This window comes from Neophocaena asiaeorientalis, unplaced genomic scaffold (assembly GCF_003031525.2).
Source record: "Neophocaena asiaeorientalis asiaeorientalis breed wild unplaced genomic scaffold, Neophocaena_asiaeorientalis_V1.1 scaffold487, whole genome shotgun sequence".
In the NCBI taxonomy this organism is placed as follows: Eukaryota; Metazoa; Chordata; class Mammalia; order Artiodactyla; family Phocoenidae; genus Neophocaena; species Neophocaena asiaeorientalis.
This window is the reverse complement of record NW_020173398.1, coordinates 602,792-618,812: the sequence shown is the minus strand read 5'-3', so window position 1 is coordinate 618,812 and position 16,021 is coordinate 602,792. Positions and strand designations below refer to the sequence as shown.

General features: G+C 37.4%; 1 protein-coding gene across 3 annotated transcripts in view; it reads left to right on the top strand.

Annotated features, from left to right (window-relative positions):
• BICD1 (BICD cargo adaptor 1) overlaps window positions 1-15,085 on the top strand; it is a 198,791-nt gene extending 183,706 nt beyond the window's left edge. Inside the window, exons 9-11 of one of the 3 annotated variants that reach the window (XM_024747132.1) lie at window positions 2,584-2,592; window positions 11,375-11,450; window positions 14,998-15,085. In XM_024747132.1, coding sequence (XP_024602900.1) covers window positions 2,584-2,592; window positions 11,375-11,450; window positions 14,998-15,085 — 173 coding nt within the window. Of the gene's footprint in view, window positions 1-2,583; window positions 2,593-11,364; window positions 11,451-14,997 lie in introns of all 3 variants that reach the window. The other 2 variants (XM_024747133.1, XM_024747131.1) reach the window with 2 other exon arrangements.
• Window positions 15,086-16,021: the final 936 nt, after the last annotated feature.

Below are 16,021 nucleotides of genomic sequence, written 5' to 3'. Positions count from 1 at the left end.
AGATCCCAAAGCCTCCCCATGCAAAGAAGAGGTTTAGTACTCTGTTGTGATGGGCAGCTGGGGGCTCTCCCTCATTGTATTCCAGGGGAAATGGCCATCAGCTATGCTATACTCCTCACACTATTTAATCCAACTTGCTGGCACTAGTCTATTGAATTCTACTGTTTGTCCTCACTATAACTACATAACGACCTCTATTATAAAAATGCTCTGATTATAAGCATTCCCTGGGATGTTATATTCAAACTGCAGCTTTCAAAGGGACGTCTTTTATCTACAAGGAATACTAAGAAAAACATAATTTAAAAAGCCACAGTAGGGGCTTCCCTGGTGGCGCAGTGGCTAAGAGTCCACCTGCCGATGCAGGGGACACGGGTTCGTGCACCGGTCCGGGAAGATCCCACATGCTGCAGAGCGGCTAGGCGCATGAGCCATGGCCGCTGAGCCTGCACGTCCAGAGCCTGTGCTCCGCAACGGGAGAGGCTACAACAGTGAGAGGCCCGCGTACCGCAAAAAAAAAAAAAGCCACAGTAGAAACCTGGGGAAGCCAATCTTTAGGTTAACAGCTGTAGGCTCTCCTCTGCATTTATAAGGACATGTGGATAGCTATAGTGAAGGAATACTGAAGGAGCTCTCTCAACTCTGAGTCTCTCTGATTCAACGAATATAAATTATTCTCTCCATGACTAGGACTGGAGTTCATTGTGTACAATCCATGTTTCTAAATACACTTGTAAGTAAATATATTAAAATATCTCAGCACCATATAGTATAGTTTCCATCAAGAAAAAGTAAAATTCCCATTATCTAATAAACAGAGCAAACTTTTTTTTGGACAATTTAAAGTGTCTATGTGTTATAAACCGACTGTACAAGTCGGGAAAGAGCAGAGTTCCAGAATTCATGCTGAATTCTTGCAGTGTGCTAATACTTTGCTTTCCTTCCCCAAACCGATGAGGTTCAATTTCCAAAAGTATACCTATATCATTACACTGGATATGGGGGCCACTGATTTCATTGAGAAATGCTTCTCTGGTACCCATCAACATGGCAGCCAACCAGACTCTTCTGAGGCATATTAACAGTTTGGGGGTGGCCTTTGTACACGCTAAACCTGGCTTCAGTGGCTCTCCTGGGCTGTTAGCGAGTTGGGCAGGGTCTGAAGAAGCAGCCGAGTTCTGGCTGGGAGCCAATGATGAGTAATTCTGATGCTCACAGGAAGCCTATGCTTGCTACTTCCTATTCCTTTGTTTTCAATTATGTAGTGAAAATGTAGTTCCTTACACTTATACCTAGACTACTTAAAGTGACCTAGGCGTTGAACCTATGCAGCTAATCAACCAGAAAGATGCACAGTGCTCTGTACTCATTACACAACAGTGAAGCTTCCTGCCACCCTCTTATTTTCTTCTCGCACAGCTGTGTGTCGCTTCTTCCACACATCCTTCTCTTTAGTCATCTGGTGATGCTTGTTCGACTTTCTTGGCTGTTTCCCAGTGTATTATGCCTGAAAGGTATGAGAGGAAAAAAAAAAGCACAACTCAAAGTGGTTGACTTTATTGCTTTCTATTGTTGACTAAAAAAGTAAAGTCATAAAGATGTCATATAACCATTAATTTCATTGTCACCTCTCAGCCAAAAAAAAAGTCATTGATATACTCTCCATATCACAAATTTAAAGTTTTTGTGAACGGTATATGTAAAAGCCAAGTTTGTTTTGGCTATGCTCATTACTGGACTCTGGAGATTTTCTCCCTCCTTTCCTTCCTCCCTCCCTTCCTTCCTTCCTTCCTTCCTTATGTTTTTTTTTTTGTGTGTGTGTGGTTTTTTGGTGCATACATTATTTTTATGTCAGTTTAGTGTGTCCAGTTCACAAATCAAGTCTCCTTTTTGGGGACTGCTTCTTGAGCTGGGCCTGTCAATGTGACCGCAGTTGTCAGTGAATGTTCTCGAGAGTTGGACTAGATTAGATTGTTACTCTTAAAATAATTATTTAAAAGAAACTAATATAACTTCAAATATTTGCATTTATATGATTTAAAATTTTATATGAAAATATATACATTTATTTTGCAAGATAATGATTTAGAGCAGGACAGTCATTTTAATTAAACCTGCTTTTGGTGGATATAAAATTCGTACTTTTTTTAGCTGAAGAAGATATACTTTCCTCATGTTAAGGACTTTTCTGCTGCTCTGATGCTGTTCATCTACTACATTTTTGCTCTAAACTGAGCCTTACCTCCCAATTCTTCATTGCACTTAAGATTTTGTCTTATTAGCAATGGAAAATCAGTCTATGATCAGTTTGGGTCATAAGAACTGAAATTAGAAATTTAGAATAGGAAGAGGTACCCTATATGGATGCTGCTTAGTTCATGTTAAATACCTATTTCTGGCTTTCCAGGCAGTCCCAGCTCCACCTCTATTCATAGGATCCTGTAAAAACAAAAAACAAACAAACAAAAAAGTATACTAGAGTCATTTACTCTGAGTAGGTATTTATGGAATAAGCCATTATGACAGTAGAATCAGTTAAACATAAATTTTTTTCTCTTTTTATGCACTACTTGACATCAAAAGCAAAAAGAGGTAAGTCGGCTATAAACCTGAGTGAACCTTATTTTCTTTAATAGATTTATTTCTGAAGAGCTTTGCTTGAATTAAATTTCTACAAATCAAATACTTTTACATTAGGAAGCTTGTTATTGTAAATCTTCATTCTTTTCTTTGAGAACTGAATAAGCACCTTCTGTAAACTTGTATTTTAAAAATATTTAATATTTAAATATATTGCTTTTCCTTTAACCAAGTTATACATATGGTTTAATTTTCTTGTGAGGAATTTTGGTTTAGTTTTGGGGTTTCTGAGTTGTCTCCCCTCCCCAAAATATGGATTACATGTTATAAGTATTTCTTCTTTTCTTAAAAAAAAAAAAAAAGCAAAAAAACAAGTGACGTTGGTGATAGTCTATAATTTTCAGATCCATGGTTTCTGAGTTGTCTCCCCTCCCCAAAATATGGATTACATGTTATAAGTATTTCTTCTTTTCTTAAAAAAAAAAAAAAGCCAAGAAACAAGTGACGTTGGTGATAGTCTATAATTTTCAGATCCATCGCTTTACAGAAGAGGATGCCCTGAACCTCTCAGGATATTTTCTAGTTTTGATTTTTTTTGAAATGACTATATATATATATATTAAATAAGCAAATCAAACACATTTCACTGAGTGGTGTCTCAAATATTTTTCTTGTTTGGGATGTATTTTCACTTGATCTTTTTAGAAGGTTCTTGTTTGTAGTTTAACTTATTTCTCTTTTGTTTCTTTTTGATGGTGAATTAATTCTGACATTCAAAGGTATAGCTGGTCTTCATCTGATACATGCTATATTGACATTGTTTAATGAGAACAGACCATCATACCATCCTGAGTTAACTTTGTGCCAGCTGACATTGTTCTTGGGAAGGTCATTTCAGAACAAAACGTTATTTTCTAAAAGGTACTTAATTGGTGTAAGAATCTGGCAACAAAATGTACTTTTACCTCTTGGTGCCACTGTATTTAATTACCCTCTTCCCCTGTATCTTCCATGTCTTCCTACATAGGCTGTTAATTACACACATGCTCATGGTTTAATTGTAAGTTGTCGAGAAGCAGAAAGTTGATGATACTGCAGGGTATTTTTATATTTCTCTTTTGCAAGGTTTGAAATAAATATAGACTTTTTAATATTGCTTTGTTTTATCAGCTAGTCATATGATATTCCTCAGGACAGCAAATGGAAAGCTGGGTGAAAGTTTTTGTCTAATCCATAATCACTGAAAAGTCTACAAATGCTCCTGCTCGTTAGCAAGACATGCTCTGATTCTACATTGTGGAAGACAGTTTTAATGCTTGTCCCCAAAGTATGATAAACTATGCACAGTTGTCATTTATATGAAGGCAGAGCCAGATGTTTTTAAAGATTTGTCACCAAGTCATATTTTTGCATTGTCTATCCTGAAATTTTTTTATGTGTTTCAACAATTCTGTCTGCATCGTTCCCTGGAAATTTTTAATGAATAATGATTGTCTCTGACTATAAAGGATATAAATAAATGATGGGATTTGCTGTGTTAAACACTGATGTTAAGTTAAGGCTGAAGTGTCTGGTGACATAAATTAGCAGATTACATCCCCGAGTAGCTGGAAATTGTTATTGTCTTATCTGTGGGTACTTTCAGAGAAACTCATGTGATATGTTTGGCAAAAAGGGATGAGGTAGCAACTCTATGTGTTAATTATAAAATGCTAAAAGTTTTTCACAGCTATCCATTTTTACTAGTGCCAATGTACCATTAAATTCATCATTACGTTTTTGAAAATATTTCAGCTTTTCCTAACTACTGTTTATATTCATGCAAATGTTTCTACCTCATTATTTTCTTTATATAATGTTCCTATCTTAAAATTTTTCTTAAATTCTCTACTGTATATGTCTGTTTTTTCCGTTTATGTGTATAGGCATCCATAGGTCTACTTAAGTGTTCAAGTTATTACTGCGAGGAGAATGTATTTTGATGCTTCTTTCCATTAACTCTTCTGTTAATTCACTAACACACTATTAGTCATTTTGTAGATTTAGTGAGGAATAATTTAGTATTGATGTTATTTGGCATATTTTAAATAATGGCAATTATAATTATTTTCAAGATTTATAAATCAAAGTCTTAAAATTATTGAAGAATAATCAATCACCTGATAATCCTAAATTAACTTTAAAATCTTTATCAGAGAGTATTTTCTCTTTCTTATTCCTTTTGTTAGGAAGATATTGTTATGATGACAGGAATGTCTAAATTGTACTCTTTCTGCCTCAAGTGGATCCCTCACACAATGACATTAATAATGTAACTAATAAACAAGTCTAATGATCCTTTAGGGACGGCAAAGTCAGTATATTAGCAGGTTTTTTGTATCACATACAAATTCCCGAAGGAAACTACTGTGGGGAAACAAAGAATTATAAGGCAGTGTCCTCTCTGCTGTCAACTGCATAGCGTGACTGAGGAATTTAGATACACTGCAAGAAACGCAGTGGTCAAAAGCTGTGTATGAGAAATGCTGAAGGAGAGGAGATAAGTGCTAACCGAGTTTAGGGGAAGCAGACACTTCCTTCTTGGGTGGTCAGGAGTAAAGACTGAAACTTGTTAGTTCTGAATACTCCAAGAGAAGAGAAGAGCATTTTAGATGAACGTAATAATAGGAGCAAAGACTTGTTGAAATGATCTTATTATATGGTCTATTTGGTCTTTTTAATTTCATTGTTGTTAATTGCAAGGACTTTGTTTCTTGAAGCTGAAAATGTCAAGGTCATCTTGACTCCTCCCTTTAGCGCTCATGTCTTATCGATGACCAGTTCCTGTTCACAGATGTGAAAGAGGATGCTTTCACAAACATCCTCTCACCTGATCTGCAAGATTTATATTTAATGTCCTCACTTAACAGAAAAGCTGAGACTCAGAATGGTGAAGTCACTTCTTCAATGTCCCTCAGCTACTGGTTGGTGGAGCAGGGATCAAAACATTAAGATCTCTCTGATGGACCTAAATCTTATGCTGACATGGAGGAAAGTTGAAGAGCACAGAAGAAAGAGAATAGAGAATAATGAGGAAGGCAAAGAGACCATAAAAAAATTGCTGCAGAAGCATCGTTGGCAAATGAAGGAAATTGTGATGTACCCATTATCCAGTCCCATGAATTATTGTGTAAAACCCTCACTTAAGCCCTGAGTGTGTGCATAAGTATGTCAGTAATTAATTGTGGAGAGCACCTTTGTGCTATTATCCACAAATATTCAGAATTTCTGAGTCGGGAAACAAAAAAATGTTATGCAATTTTTCTATCTCCACCTCAGTGCATAGTACATAAAAATGTATATTTTATACTAACATAATTACTCAAATTTCACATTCTATTGTCAATTTGGTTTCTTCCAAGACTGATTTGACTACTTTAACTTCACTCTAAAATGATTTTTGCCAAAAAGAAAGTCTGCTGAAATTCGAGTACAGATTTTCAGTTAGAATTTGTGCTTCTGTATTCCTTTTCCAGTGGGTTTCCTTAAATTAAAACATATTTATTTATTTCAACCCTTGGCCTGCTTAGAGTTGAGAAGAATCAAGGTCATAGTTATCACATTTTCTGATTTGAGAGAGAAAATAAAAGGAAGAGGAAGTTAATATTGTAGATGACAGAATAGAATCTAAAAGATGCATCAGGTAGGAAGAGGTGAAACATTTTAGAGATTAACATAATGTTAAAAGTATATAAAATAGGGCTTCCCTGGTGGCGCAGTGGTTGAGAGTCTGCCTGCCGATGCAGGGGACACGGGTTCGTGCCCCGGTCTGGGAAGATCCCACATGCCGCGGAGCGGCTGGGCCCGTGAGCCATGGCCGCTGAGCCTGCGCGTCCGGACCCTGTGTTCCGCAACGGGAGAGGCCACAACAGTGAGCGGCCCGCATACCACAAAAAAAAAAAAAAAAAAAAAAAAAAAAAGGATATAAAATATTGCACTGAAATTCCAGACACCGTAAGTACAGGATGGAGGAAACATGACTTGACAGCACCATCTTTAAGCAAAGTAAGCCCATATGAGATAGCAGTGTGATGTGGCTGCCCAAAAATGCCACGCAGGCTTCTGCTCTTTTAGTAGAATCAGGATGTCTCAGATGAGCAGGACTCTGCCAGCCCTGTCCAGCTGCCACATCTTATCACTCATGGTCTCCTCTCTGAGCACCTCATTTTTAGAAGGTTGTACACAAACTGGAGTATGGTTAGAGAGCAAAGATGTGGGTGTGAGAGGTTGAGATCATGTCCTGTGAGGAAGAACTTGGATTATTTGGCCAGAGGAAAACTCAGGGGACAGAAATCGTTTTCATGGGAACGTGTGAAGCACTTGATGGAGTTTATGGTCATGAAGGAAGGAGATGTGGTATGGAAAATAAGACATCACGAAATGGTTAGGATGCATTAGTTCTCAAGTCAGGAAAACCAGGGACTGGGGCGCAGGCCATTCTGTAGAAGACTGTTAGCCACAGAGAGCTGCTGCTCTGCCCTCCTCAGAACATCCAGGCACCAAGGAAGCCACCCCTGCAGCAGCACACTGTCCTCATCACTCCCTCCACTGCCATCTGAGCCATGTGTGAAGCCCAAAACATAGAAGTGTTCCTGCCCCGCCCCATGAGGCTCTCCCCCCATCCCGATCAGTCACCAGTGGGCCCATGCAGTCACTAAGGCACTGACTTTTAGAAAATGGGCTAGTTTTCTAAATTGCATTGAAAAGTTTAAAAATAGTAGATGCCTGAGGAAAAACCATATGACAAGACTTTCTCTTCCTGCCAATGAAATTCATTAATTTCAGCCACCTCTTCATAGAAACTGGATATTATCCCCATTCCTGCACCTTTTATCATGCTTTGTGTTTTTGAGGTGACTAGTTGCCTTCAAATTATGGTCAGCTGTCTGATGAAGTTCTTACGTTTCTTTGACAATATGTGTCTGATAGTTTCTAGAGGTAGCTGGCGTCAATTCGAGAGACAAACAGAGTAGTGAGTAGAAAATAGGCCTTAGCATTGGAAAAGTTTAACTTTAAATCTTTGCTCTGCTACTTCTTAGCTGGTGATCATGTATTAACTTAATCAGTGAATGTTTGCGGAGACCGTACTGTGATGCCAAGCTCTGTATTTGTTTTTGGTGGGAGAGATCATGAAAAATGTCAAAGAAAAAACTAGTCTCAGAATACATGAGATTTTAATATAGCCCCATAGATCAAAAATACTTATTTTCCTTATGATAGGAATAGTGCAAATAACAACTCCAGAGTGTTGCTGAGACTTAAAACTAATATAAAGTTCCTAGGAGAAATTACATCATGTTGATTCACCAAATAATTTCCTTCCTTCTTTCTCACCAGATAATTTCCTTCCTTCTTTCTCCCCTTTTCTACCTTCCTTTCTACTGGAGGCCTTTGTTTAAGGAGGAATGTCAAATAAGTTCCTGTGTATACCAAGACATATAGATGTGTTAAACAATAATATCCCTTATTCACCTCTGCCCTTGAGGCACTAACAGTCTCTTGAGTTCTGTGACATTTCTCAGGCCTATGGCCTCATAATATAAATGTACAGTGTTATCTAATTCAGTTCTGAGCGTTTCAAGTAAACACTTTAATTTTATAAAATATTTTATTACTATTAGTAGAGGCCATAAAGAGTTTATAGTTGCTAAGAAGTTCTTTTGCTAATTTGCTCATTTGTTTTCTAGGTGTACAACCTAGATGTCACAACCTCCAGGAAGCACTTTCTGACTACTTAGATTAGTGAATTGTTTCTGCTCTGAGATCCCTACATTTCCCTATCATGGGAAGCATTGCAGTGAGGTGTCTTAAAATCTAATTCAGCCCTTGGATCATACAATCCTGGATTCAAATTCCAGCTCCACCTCTTAGTGAACTTTGGCAAGTTACTTAACCTAGGTCCCCCTTTCCTCATTCACAAATTGGGATTAATAAAGCAAGGTTAAAGGAGAGCACACATAGTAAGTGCCTGCACAGTGCCTGGCACATGGTGAGAAGTGAATGAGTGCTCAGTGCTCCCACCACCACATCTCATCATCATCACCATTACCATCATCATCGCCATGACACTTTGTTGAATATGCTTGTCTTTCTCAATTGACCAGGGACCATGTCTTCTGTTTTCCTTTTATCTCTACCACCTCACACAGTTTTAGACACATAATTGGAGTTTAGTAACTTGCTTGCTGAATGGTTGAAACAAATTCTCGTGGCCCCAGATGACAGCAGTGGCTTCTGGTGTTCTGAGATGCCTCCTCCTTAAGTCACATACTTCTCATCTTTTATGCCCTCAAAAGCAATGAGATGAGGCCTAGTTCCTTCAAGAATGAGTCTACCAGAGTAGATCCTACAAAGAACAGGTAAGATCATGTAAAGCCCACAGCATCTCATAGCTGGAAGGGACTTTCTCAATCTCTCAACCCACCCCTTTCATTTTACAAAGTACCTGCTAAATACACATGGGTTAGCCAAGTCCATGACTGGAAGACTGTTGATCACAGAAGAGGAATTTAGAAGACAATTGAGTCAGAGCGATTAGCTATTTTTCAATTTTATTTTTTTTTTACTCTTTCACCATCTTATCTATGGAATTTGTTTTTATTCTTTAAGGATAACACCTAGCTAAGTACTTATAAATAATAAATGCAAAGTAATAATAATAATTAACCAGAGGTGATATAACTAAAGAAGGAAAAACTGATATTCACTACAAATGTAAGAAATATCCACCACATATTAAACACTTCATTAAGAGAGTCCATTGTGGTCCTGCTCACCTGTTTTCTAAATTTCATCACAAAGCATATTTCAAATGAACAATAATCTGTGACTACATTAGCAAAAAGAAAAAAAAATCTAATGTGAGAGATGGAAAAGAATTTAGACCATCTAAAAACTCTAATTACTCTAATTCTGGGGCTTGCCATTCCACAGAGGTCAGAACTTTGCTATAGAACAGCTTTATTTATACCTTCCTGGCAATAGGAAAGACAGGCCAGATTCCCAAGTGTTCACATTCATTTGTATTCATTGCATTTACTCAAATATAACAGAAGAGGGCAGCACACATCTGGTTAACTTAAACATGTCTGGTGGCCACATCAAAATAGTTGTCTAAATTTGTCCAACAATTCCTAAATTATCCCTTAGCACAGCCGTTGAAAAAGGTGAAAAGAGCATAAAGGAATTCATCCTTTAAGACTCCTGAGTTTCTACAAAAGGGAATCATTGAGCTAATCAAGCTGCAAAGTGGAAAAACAAAGACTTAAATAAAAAATAGAAAGTATTCTCCAAAGCTAAGAAAATGGAAATATTTTTTACATTTGAAAGACTTTTACTGAGTATGATAATCTGAACACCAGTTACTCAACGAATCAGATCTTGCTCCTATTAAAAAACAATAATTAATAAGTTACTCTGCAACAAAGACCACCTTATAAAAGGGTCTCTGTCTTCAGTGATGTTCTCTTGAATGAACTTAAATCAAGCCTATCTTATATTCTACTTTGCATCACAGACAACTTTAGTGTGTTTGCAATGTCTTATACAAAAGCATGAGCAATTTTCATGAATTTTGGTATTCTGGAGTTATACAAGCAGGTTTTGTTACAATAGAGAACATGTTGGCTTTAGAACAAGTGATGCTTAGATTCAAGCCTTTGAACATAAATTTCAGTAGAGGCTCATTAATTCGACTTTAAATCCAGAATTTGTGGTAACTTGGCTTAAATATTACATATATAACATATAGGGAAAGAGGTTTGCTAAGCAAATACATAGTCTAAGCAGCTAGCAAGAGGAAATGCTGCAATTATTTAAGAATAATTGAATTTTTAACTCTAATTTTAACTTTTTGCAAAATCTTTTTTGCAGAAATATAATGTATGCATTTCTAACTAGCTTCGCAGATGATCCTAGTACATCAGCCTGATACCAGTAAACAGACTGCTCTTTGATTATTTTAGAACACCCAGCACATGGTCTTTCTTGGAGTAGATGAGTAACATAACTGATCAGCTAAAGCCTGAACTTTTACTAGCTAGTGCTTTGTCAACCTAGTGTGAGCTATATTGTATGACTTCTTTTTTTTTTTATTGTATGATTTTAAAATGACAAAAATAAAAGTAGATTTCCCATTCAGGTTAGCTTTCTCAGTCAGTTGCTGACAATTTAATATATATAAAATAAACATTCTAAGATTTCTAACAATTCTTGCTTTTGATAAATAAAACCTATTTTCAGAAAACTGTAAAGATGATTTCCTTCTCTAATATCCTACTATTAATCATGGAAAAGTTTGTATTGCATGCTTTTCTCAATGTACCTATGGGATTGACAATATGCTGGTGTGTCCAACAATGCGTACCATTTTGGAATAGCAAATCTAACTGCTGAGCAAGTAATTACCATCATGTTCAGGTTCAGAACTTGAAGATCTTTCATTATGTTAATAGATCCCTTATTTTTAGATGTAGCTAAATAACAAATATGAATGGCCACGTATGTCCTAAGGTACTTGAGAACTCTCAGGACTAATTTTGTGTCACTAATTTTTAAATACTGTATTTAATTAAGGGAAAAGCCTTGTCTTTTCTATTGGCATCATTCAGGGGAAAAAAAAAAAGCTTAATCCAGATGTTTCTATGTGAATGCACATTCCTCACTAAATCTCTCAGGCAGCTGCTTAAGTTATTGTTACTAACACGTTGCTCTGTTGTCTCTTCGTATACGTGTCTAATTTATCAGTTTCTTATAGATTGTCAGCAGCCTGCTGCCTCCGTACCGCCACAGCGCTCACAACTAGCCGGGGGGCAAGACTGCCCGACTCTCAGGTAAATTCTGATGTCCTCACTCTTCCCACCCAGTTGCACATCAGTTCCATAGACCCCCAAGCTCTCCTTTCCCACATCATGACTGCCTATACATAATTATACTTGCCACATTTTATTTCAATTATGGGCTACACAGACACATACTGGACTCCTGAAGTCCACACATGCCCACTGAAAATGCAAGAGAGCTAGAGTTCATTTTACTGGCCACTGGCACGTAGCCTAAGGCGGCGTTCAGCTCCCCTGTGTGGGTAAATACTTGGTTAGCCCAGCGTTTCATTACCGTCCAAAATATAAAACCTGGAATTGCTTGTCTTTTGTCCTCAGAATATATTTCCCAGGCAAACAATTAGGAAGGATATAAAGCATATCTGATGTCTGTTCCAAGACAACTTTATGAAAGTGTCTCTGTTTTCTGTCCACTCAGTACCCTCAATGAAACTGAAATAGAAAGGTAGAGAAAACCTTGAAATTGGCATTCAAAAAAAGAATATTTGCAGTGATAGTGCCTTTTATGTAAGATTAACTGAAGAATTTTAAAGGCAGGTCTACATACTCCCTGGATGCTCAACTGGAGAGTTTGCTAAACAATTTCTTTTCCAGTGAAAGCTTTGCAAATCCGTTATGAACTTACCTTTATGGTAAATTCCACAGGCGAACTTCCACACATCATCAGAGCACCCCATCAGGACCTAATCATTTTCTTGAAATCCTTCATCTCCAGTTATTTGGCCTCCAACGGTGTCTAGTTTTTATAGTCTGGTTGTGGCTGTTATAGCCTGCTTCTTGTTCTCTTCTTATTTTAATATAACTGTTGCTCTTCTCCCAGGGCAAGGCTTCTGTTGAGTAAGGGCAGGCCCAGACATACTTCCGTGTATGTCTGAGGAGTAGATGTCAGTAGCAGGCTACATGTGGTCATGGGTTAGAGCTGAGAGCTGGGGAGCCGCAAGTGCTCCCTGGAAACACAGCAGCAGCCAAAGCCCCAGTGATGACTTGGTCTCTCAGGTGGTTGTGCAGCCAGCTATTTAAGTGGGACATCAAGTGAGCAGGAGAAGTTATGTGATTAAATAGGCTCCAAGCCAGCAGCTTCCAACTGATGTCCCAGCCTGCTGTTCCCACCATTTCCAGCAACAGGTTTTTACTTCAGGAAAGTTCTTCGTTAACATACAAACGCCATTAGTAATTTCAGTCATTAAGTAACTGAATATAATTATAAATGTTCAAACCCATTTCAGTGGGATCCTACGTGTGTAATGTAGAAGCTCGTGGGCTCTTAGCCTGCAGTCCGTTCTCCACAAAGTGCCCCCACCCCACCCAGGGCCTGGGGCAGTGCCAGGCGCGCAACAGAAGTTCAGGGAGTGAATGAGCTCTGGAATCACATTACTGGGTTTGAATGGCGCCTCGCCTCTGACACCTACTAACTGCGTAATCTTGGAAAGTTGCTTTTGCTGGCTAAGATTTCGTTTCCTTACTTGTAAAGTGAGAAAGAGAATGGCTACTGGGAGGATTCAGCAAGGCACAGGCCTGGGCCACAGTGTGCTCTCAATAGCTGTTACTACCACTAACCGTTCTTAGTACCTAACCATTCCTTAAGACAGAAATCTGCTGTCTCCCATAACCTCTCTAATTTGAGAAGGCTACTCTATTAAGTGTTTCAATTAGATAAGAAATGGAAAGGCTAATGAGGAATCTTTTTAAGTTTAATAATTTATTTCACCTTGCTTTTTTTTTTGAGAACCAGTTTGACTAAATGATTAGAACTTATTATGATTAAATGATTATGATTATTATGATTAAATTATTTGACTAGAACTTATCAAATACAGTATTTACATTCAGGAAGTGATTCCTCAATCTGTAAACCAAAAATATGCTTCTGTCACATAATATACACAGTGCAATTGTGTTTTATGCAAATTAAAAATACTATAATATGAAATATTTACAACCTATCACTTTAAGAAATCTGAAATAATAAAAAAAATTTTATTTATCATGAAATGACACAATGTGTTGGGCCGAGGTATAACCCATGTTTAAGCCATTACTACACACTTCAGCTGGTCAAACAGAAATGCTTGCCTTCCTTTATCAAGAAGAGTATTGAACTCCATGGGTCTTCAAACACTTACGCCTCTTGTACAATGTGACCATCCTGTGCTACTTGCCGTAACTTATGCTGAATAACATGTTTAGTTCCCTAAAAGGAAACTCATTCTAAATCATGCAGATTTAACAGAAAGAAACTCCATTAGGTCTGTGGGAAAGTCTATCTGCTGCTCTATTCCCTGGGCCATCTGACTCTTTCTGGAGGATGGAGGAAGAATCCTGTCATGCAGTATTTTCTTAGTCCTTATGTTGAACCTCTAGCTCTCCCATGTTTACCTATCACATTTTAAAATAGATAGGAAAAATCATTTTTATCACTGCTTGTCCTAACTAGTGCAGAATAGCATATCTCCATTTAAACTAAATTTATAGCAGTTCAAAGGGTTTGGGAAGTAAGGGTGACCCCAAGCAGAGCAGTATTGTACATAATTATGATTCTGTATTAAAACTCAAGAGATATACATAGTATACCAAAGATAAAAATTGTCTAATGCTCATTTTTAATGACTTGAATAATAGTGTTAGGTTTTTTAAAATTATGATTAAATTAATAAATAACAATATTAAACCTTGAATAGCTTTCTCACGTAACACTCCTGGCAGAAATTATTCTATGGTTTCAAAGTATAAAGGAAAAAAGCAGAGTTTTAGAAAAATGCCAATCTTTTTCAATTAAAAAAAAATACCTATAGTGTGATTTCCCCCCTACTGGTCACATTTTAAGAGGTCTGAACCCAAATCTGTTTTGTAGTATTACTTTAGGAAATTCAATGATTTTGCATCCTTATTCTCCAATACTTTTCAGCCAGACGTTGATGAGCCTGAGCATCTCTGTGTTCATTTAAACTGGAGGCTCTCAGACGTGGTCATTTTGGAAGTCTGCATTATATACTTGCTCTTCTGTCATATTTATACTACCAAGCTAAAGCAGGTAGGGGGAGCCCTTAGAGCAGATCAGACTTCCACAGGCAAATTAGTTCTCCTATTGAATCTACCAGAGAACTGTAGAATCCTCTAAAACCTTGGTCCAGCATGTCCGTGTCCCCAGGAACTTCTTTGAAATGCAGATTCTCAGGTCACACCCCAGACCTGTTGAATCAGAATCACTCCCGGTGATTGCTATGCAATCATTAAAGTTCGAAAAGAACTGATCTAAAGAAATCTTGCAACTAACCCAGAGACCTAAGGGAATGAGACTGTGTGAAGAAATTGAAAAGAGTGATTGCTGGGGAGGAGTTCACATACTATTTCCCCAGTGCATTTCATTTTTCTTTTTGGGGGCATTTTTTTGAAGATCTGCAGTTGTCTTGGCATGCTTTAGATTTAAGCCATTTTCTGTGCAAAATTCCTGTGAAAAGAATGTCTGTTGAACCCTTACAACTGTGTCTAGCCCCTTGTACATGCGTTTCTGGCTGACATGCTTGTTTCTCATTTGCAGTCCTGACATAGCTCTGCCCGATGAGCAGCCACATTCCAGCTCTCAGTGCGCCCCTCTACACTGTCTCTCCAAGCCTCCTTACCCCTAGTCTTCATCTCCCGTGGACGAATACCTGGGGTGAATGTTTTGTAGCCACACACAGGATACTGCCCAAGATCCAGCGCGTGTTTTCTTCTCGGTGGTTAGATGTTTGATTGAATTAATGGCCATCATTTTGCAAGATGAGAGGAAGTTGGGAAGAATAACACAAAGCACAGACTCCGTTGTGATAAAACACTTTATGGTTTCTCTAAGTCACAGGTAAACTTCTGCAATCAAATGGCTACAGTTCAGTTAAATCAAAATAAACGAAACAGGAAATATGTATCTCAGATGGCTGGCTTTACCTCGATAGCTTAAGAGAGACCTCAGACAATGTAAAATACATATATTGTAAAATCATCTTTCCTTACACTTCAAATTCAGCTACAGAAGTTGATTCTAATTTTTTGGTCACTGATATTTACTTTGTACTTTATTTGCCACATGATTTATGTCTATAAAAATCATTTCTATGAGAGATGAACTTCATTTATTTTAAAATACACATAATTTGCTCAATTAAGTATGATTTTAATTTAGTCTGAAATCTGGAATTGGCCAGACTGTGGTCATTTTTCTTGCACAAAATGATAAATGAGGTGCATCGGAATGTTAACAATAACTGTATTTTGCTGCTACACTGATATTGTTTATGCACTTACTTTCTAATCGGTAGCTCATTGTCTGCTGTTTTTTCTGTTTTGTTTTTTTTTAACTAGAATTCTTCACTGGACATTATTAAGTAAATCTAAAAAAGAGACTATGTTATGATTCATTGACTTATTCAACTTTTGATGGCATCTTTAATTTTTTTTTAATTGCAGACAAGTAGATGCACTGGTGCTGCTCCTTTGTGTGTGTATATGTGTGTGTGATAATGTTAAAGAAGGCTAAATAACGTGAAGGGAAAAAAATGGTGTGTTTATTTAATGACCAGAATTTT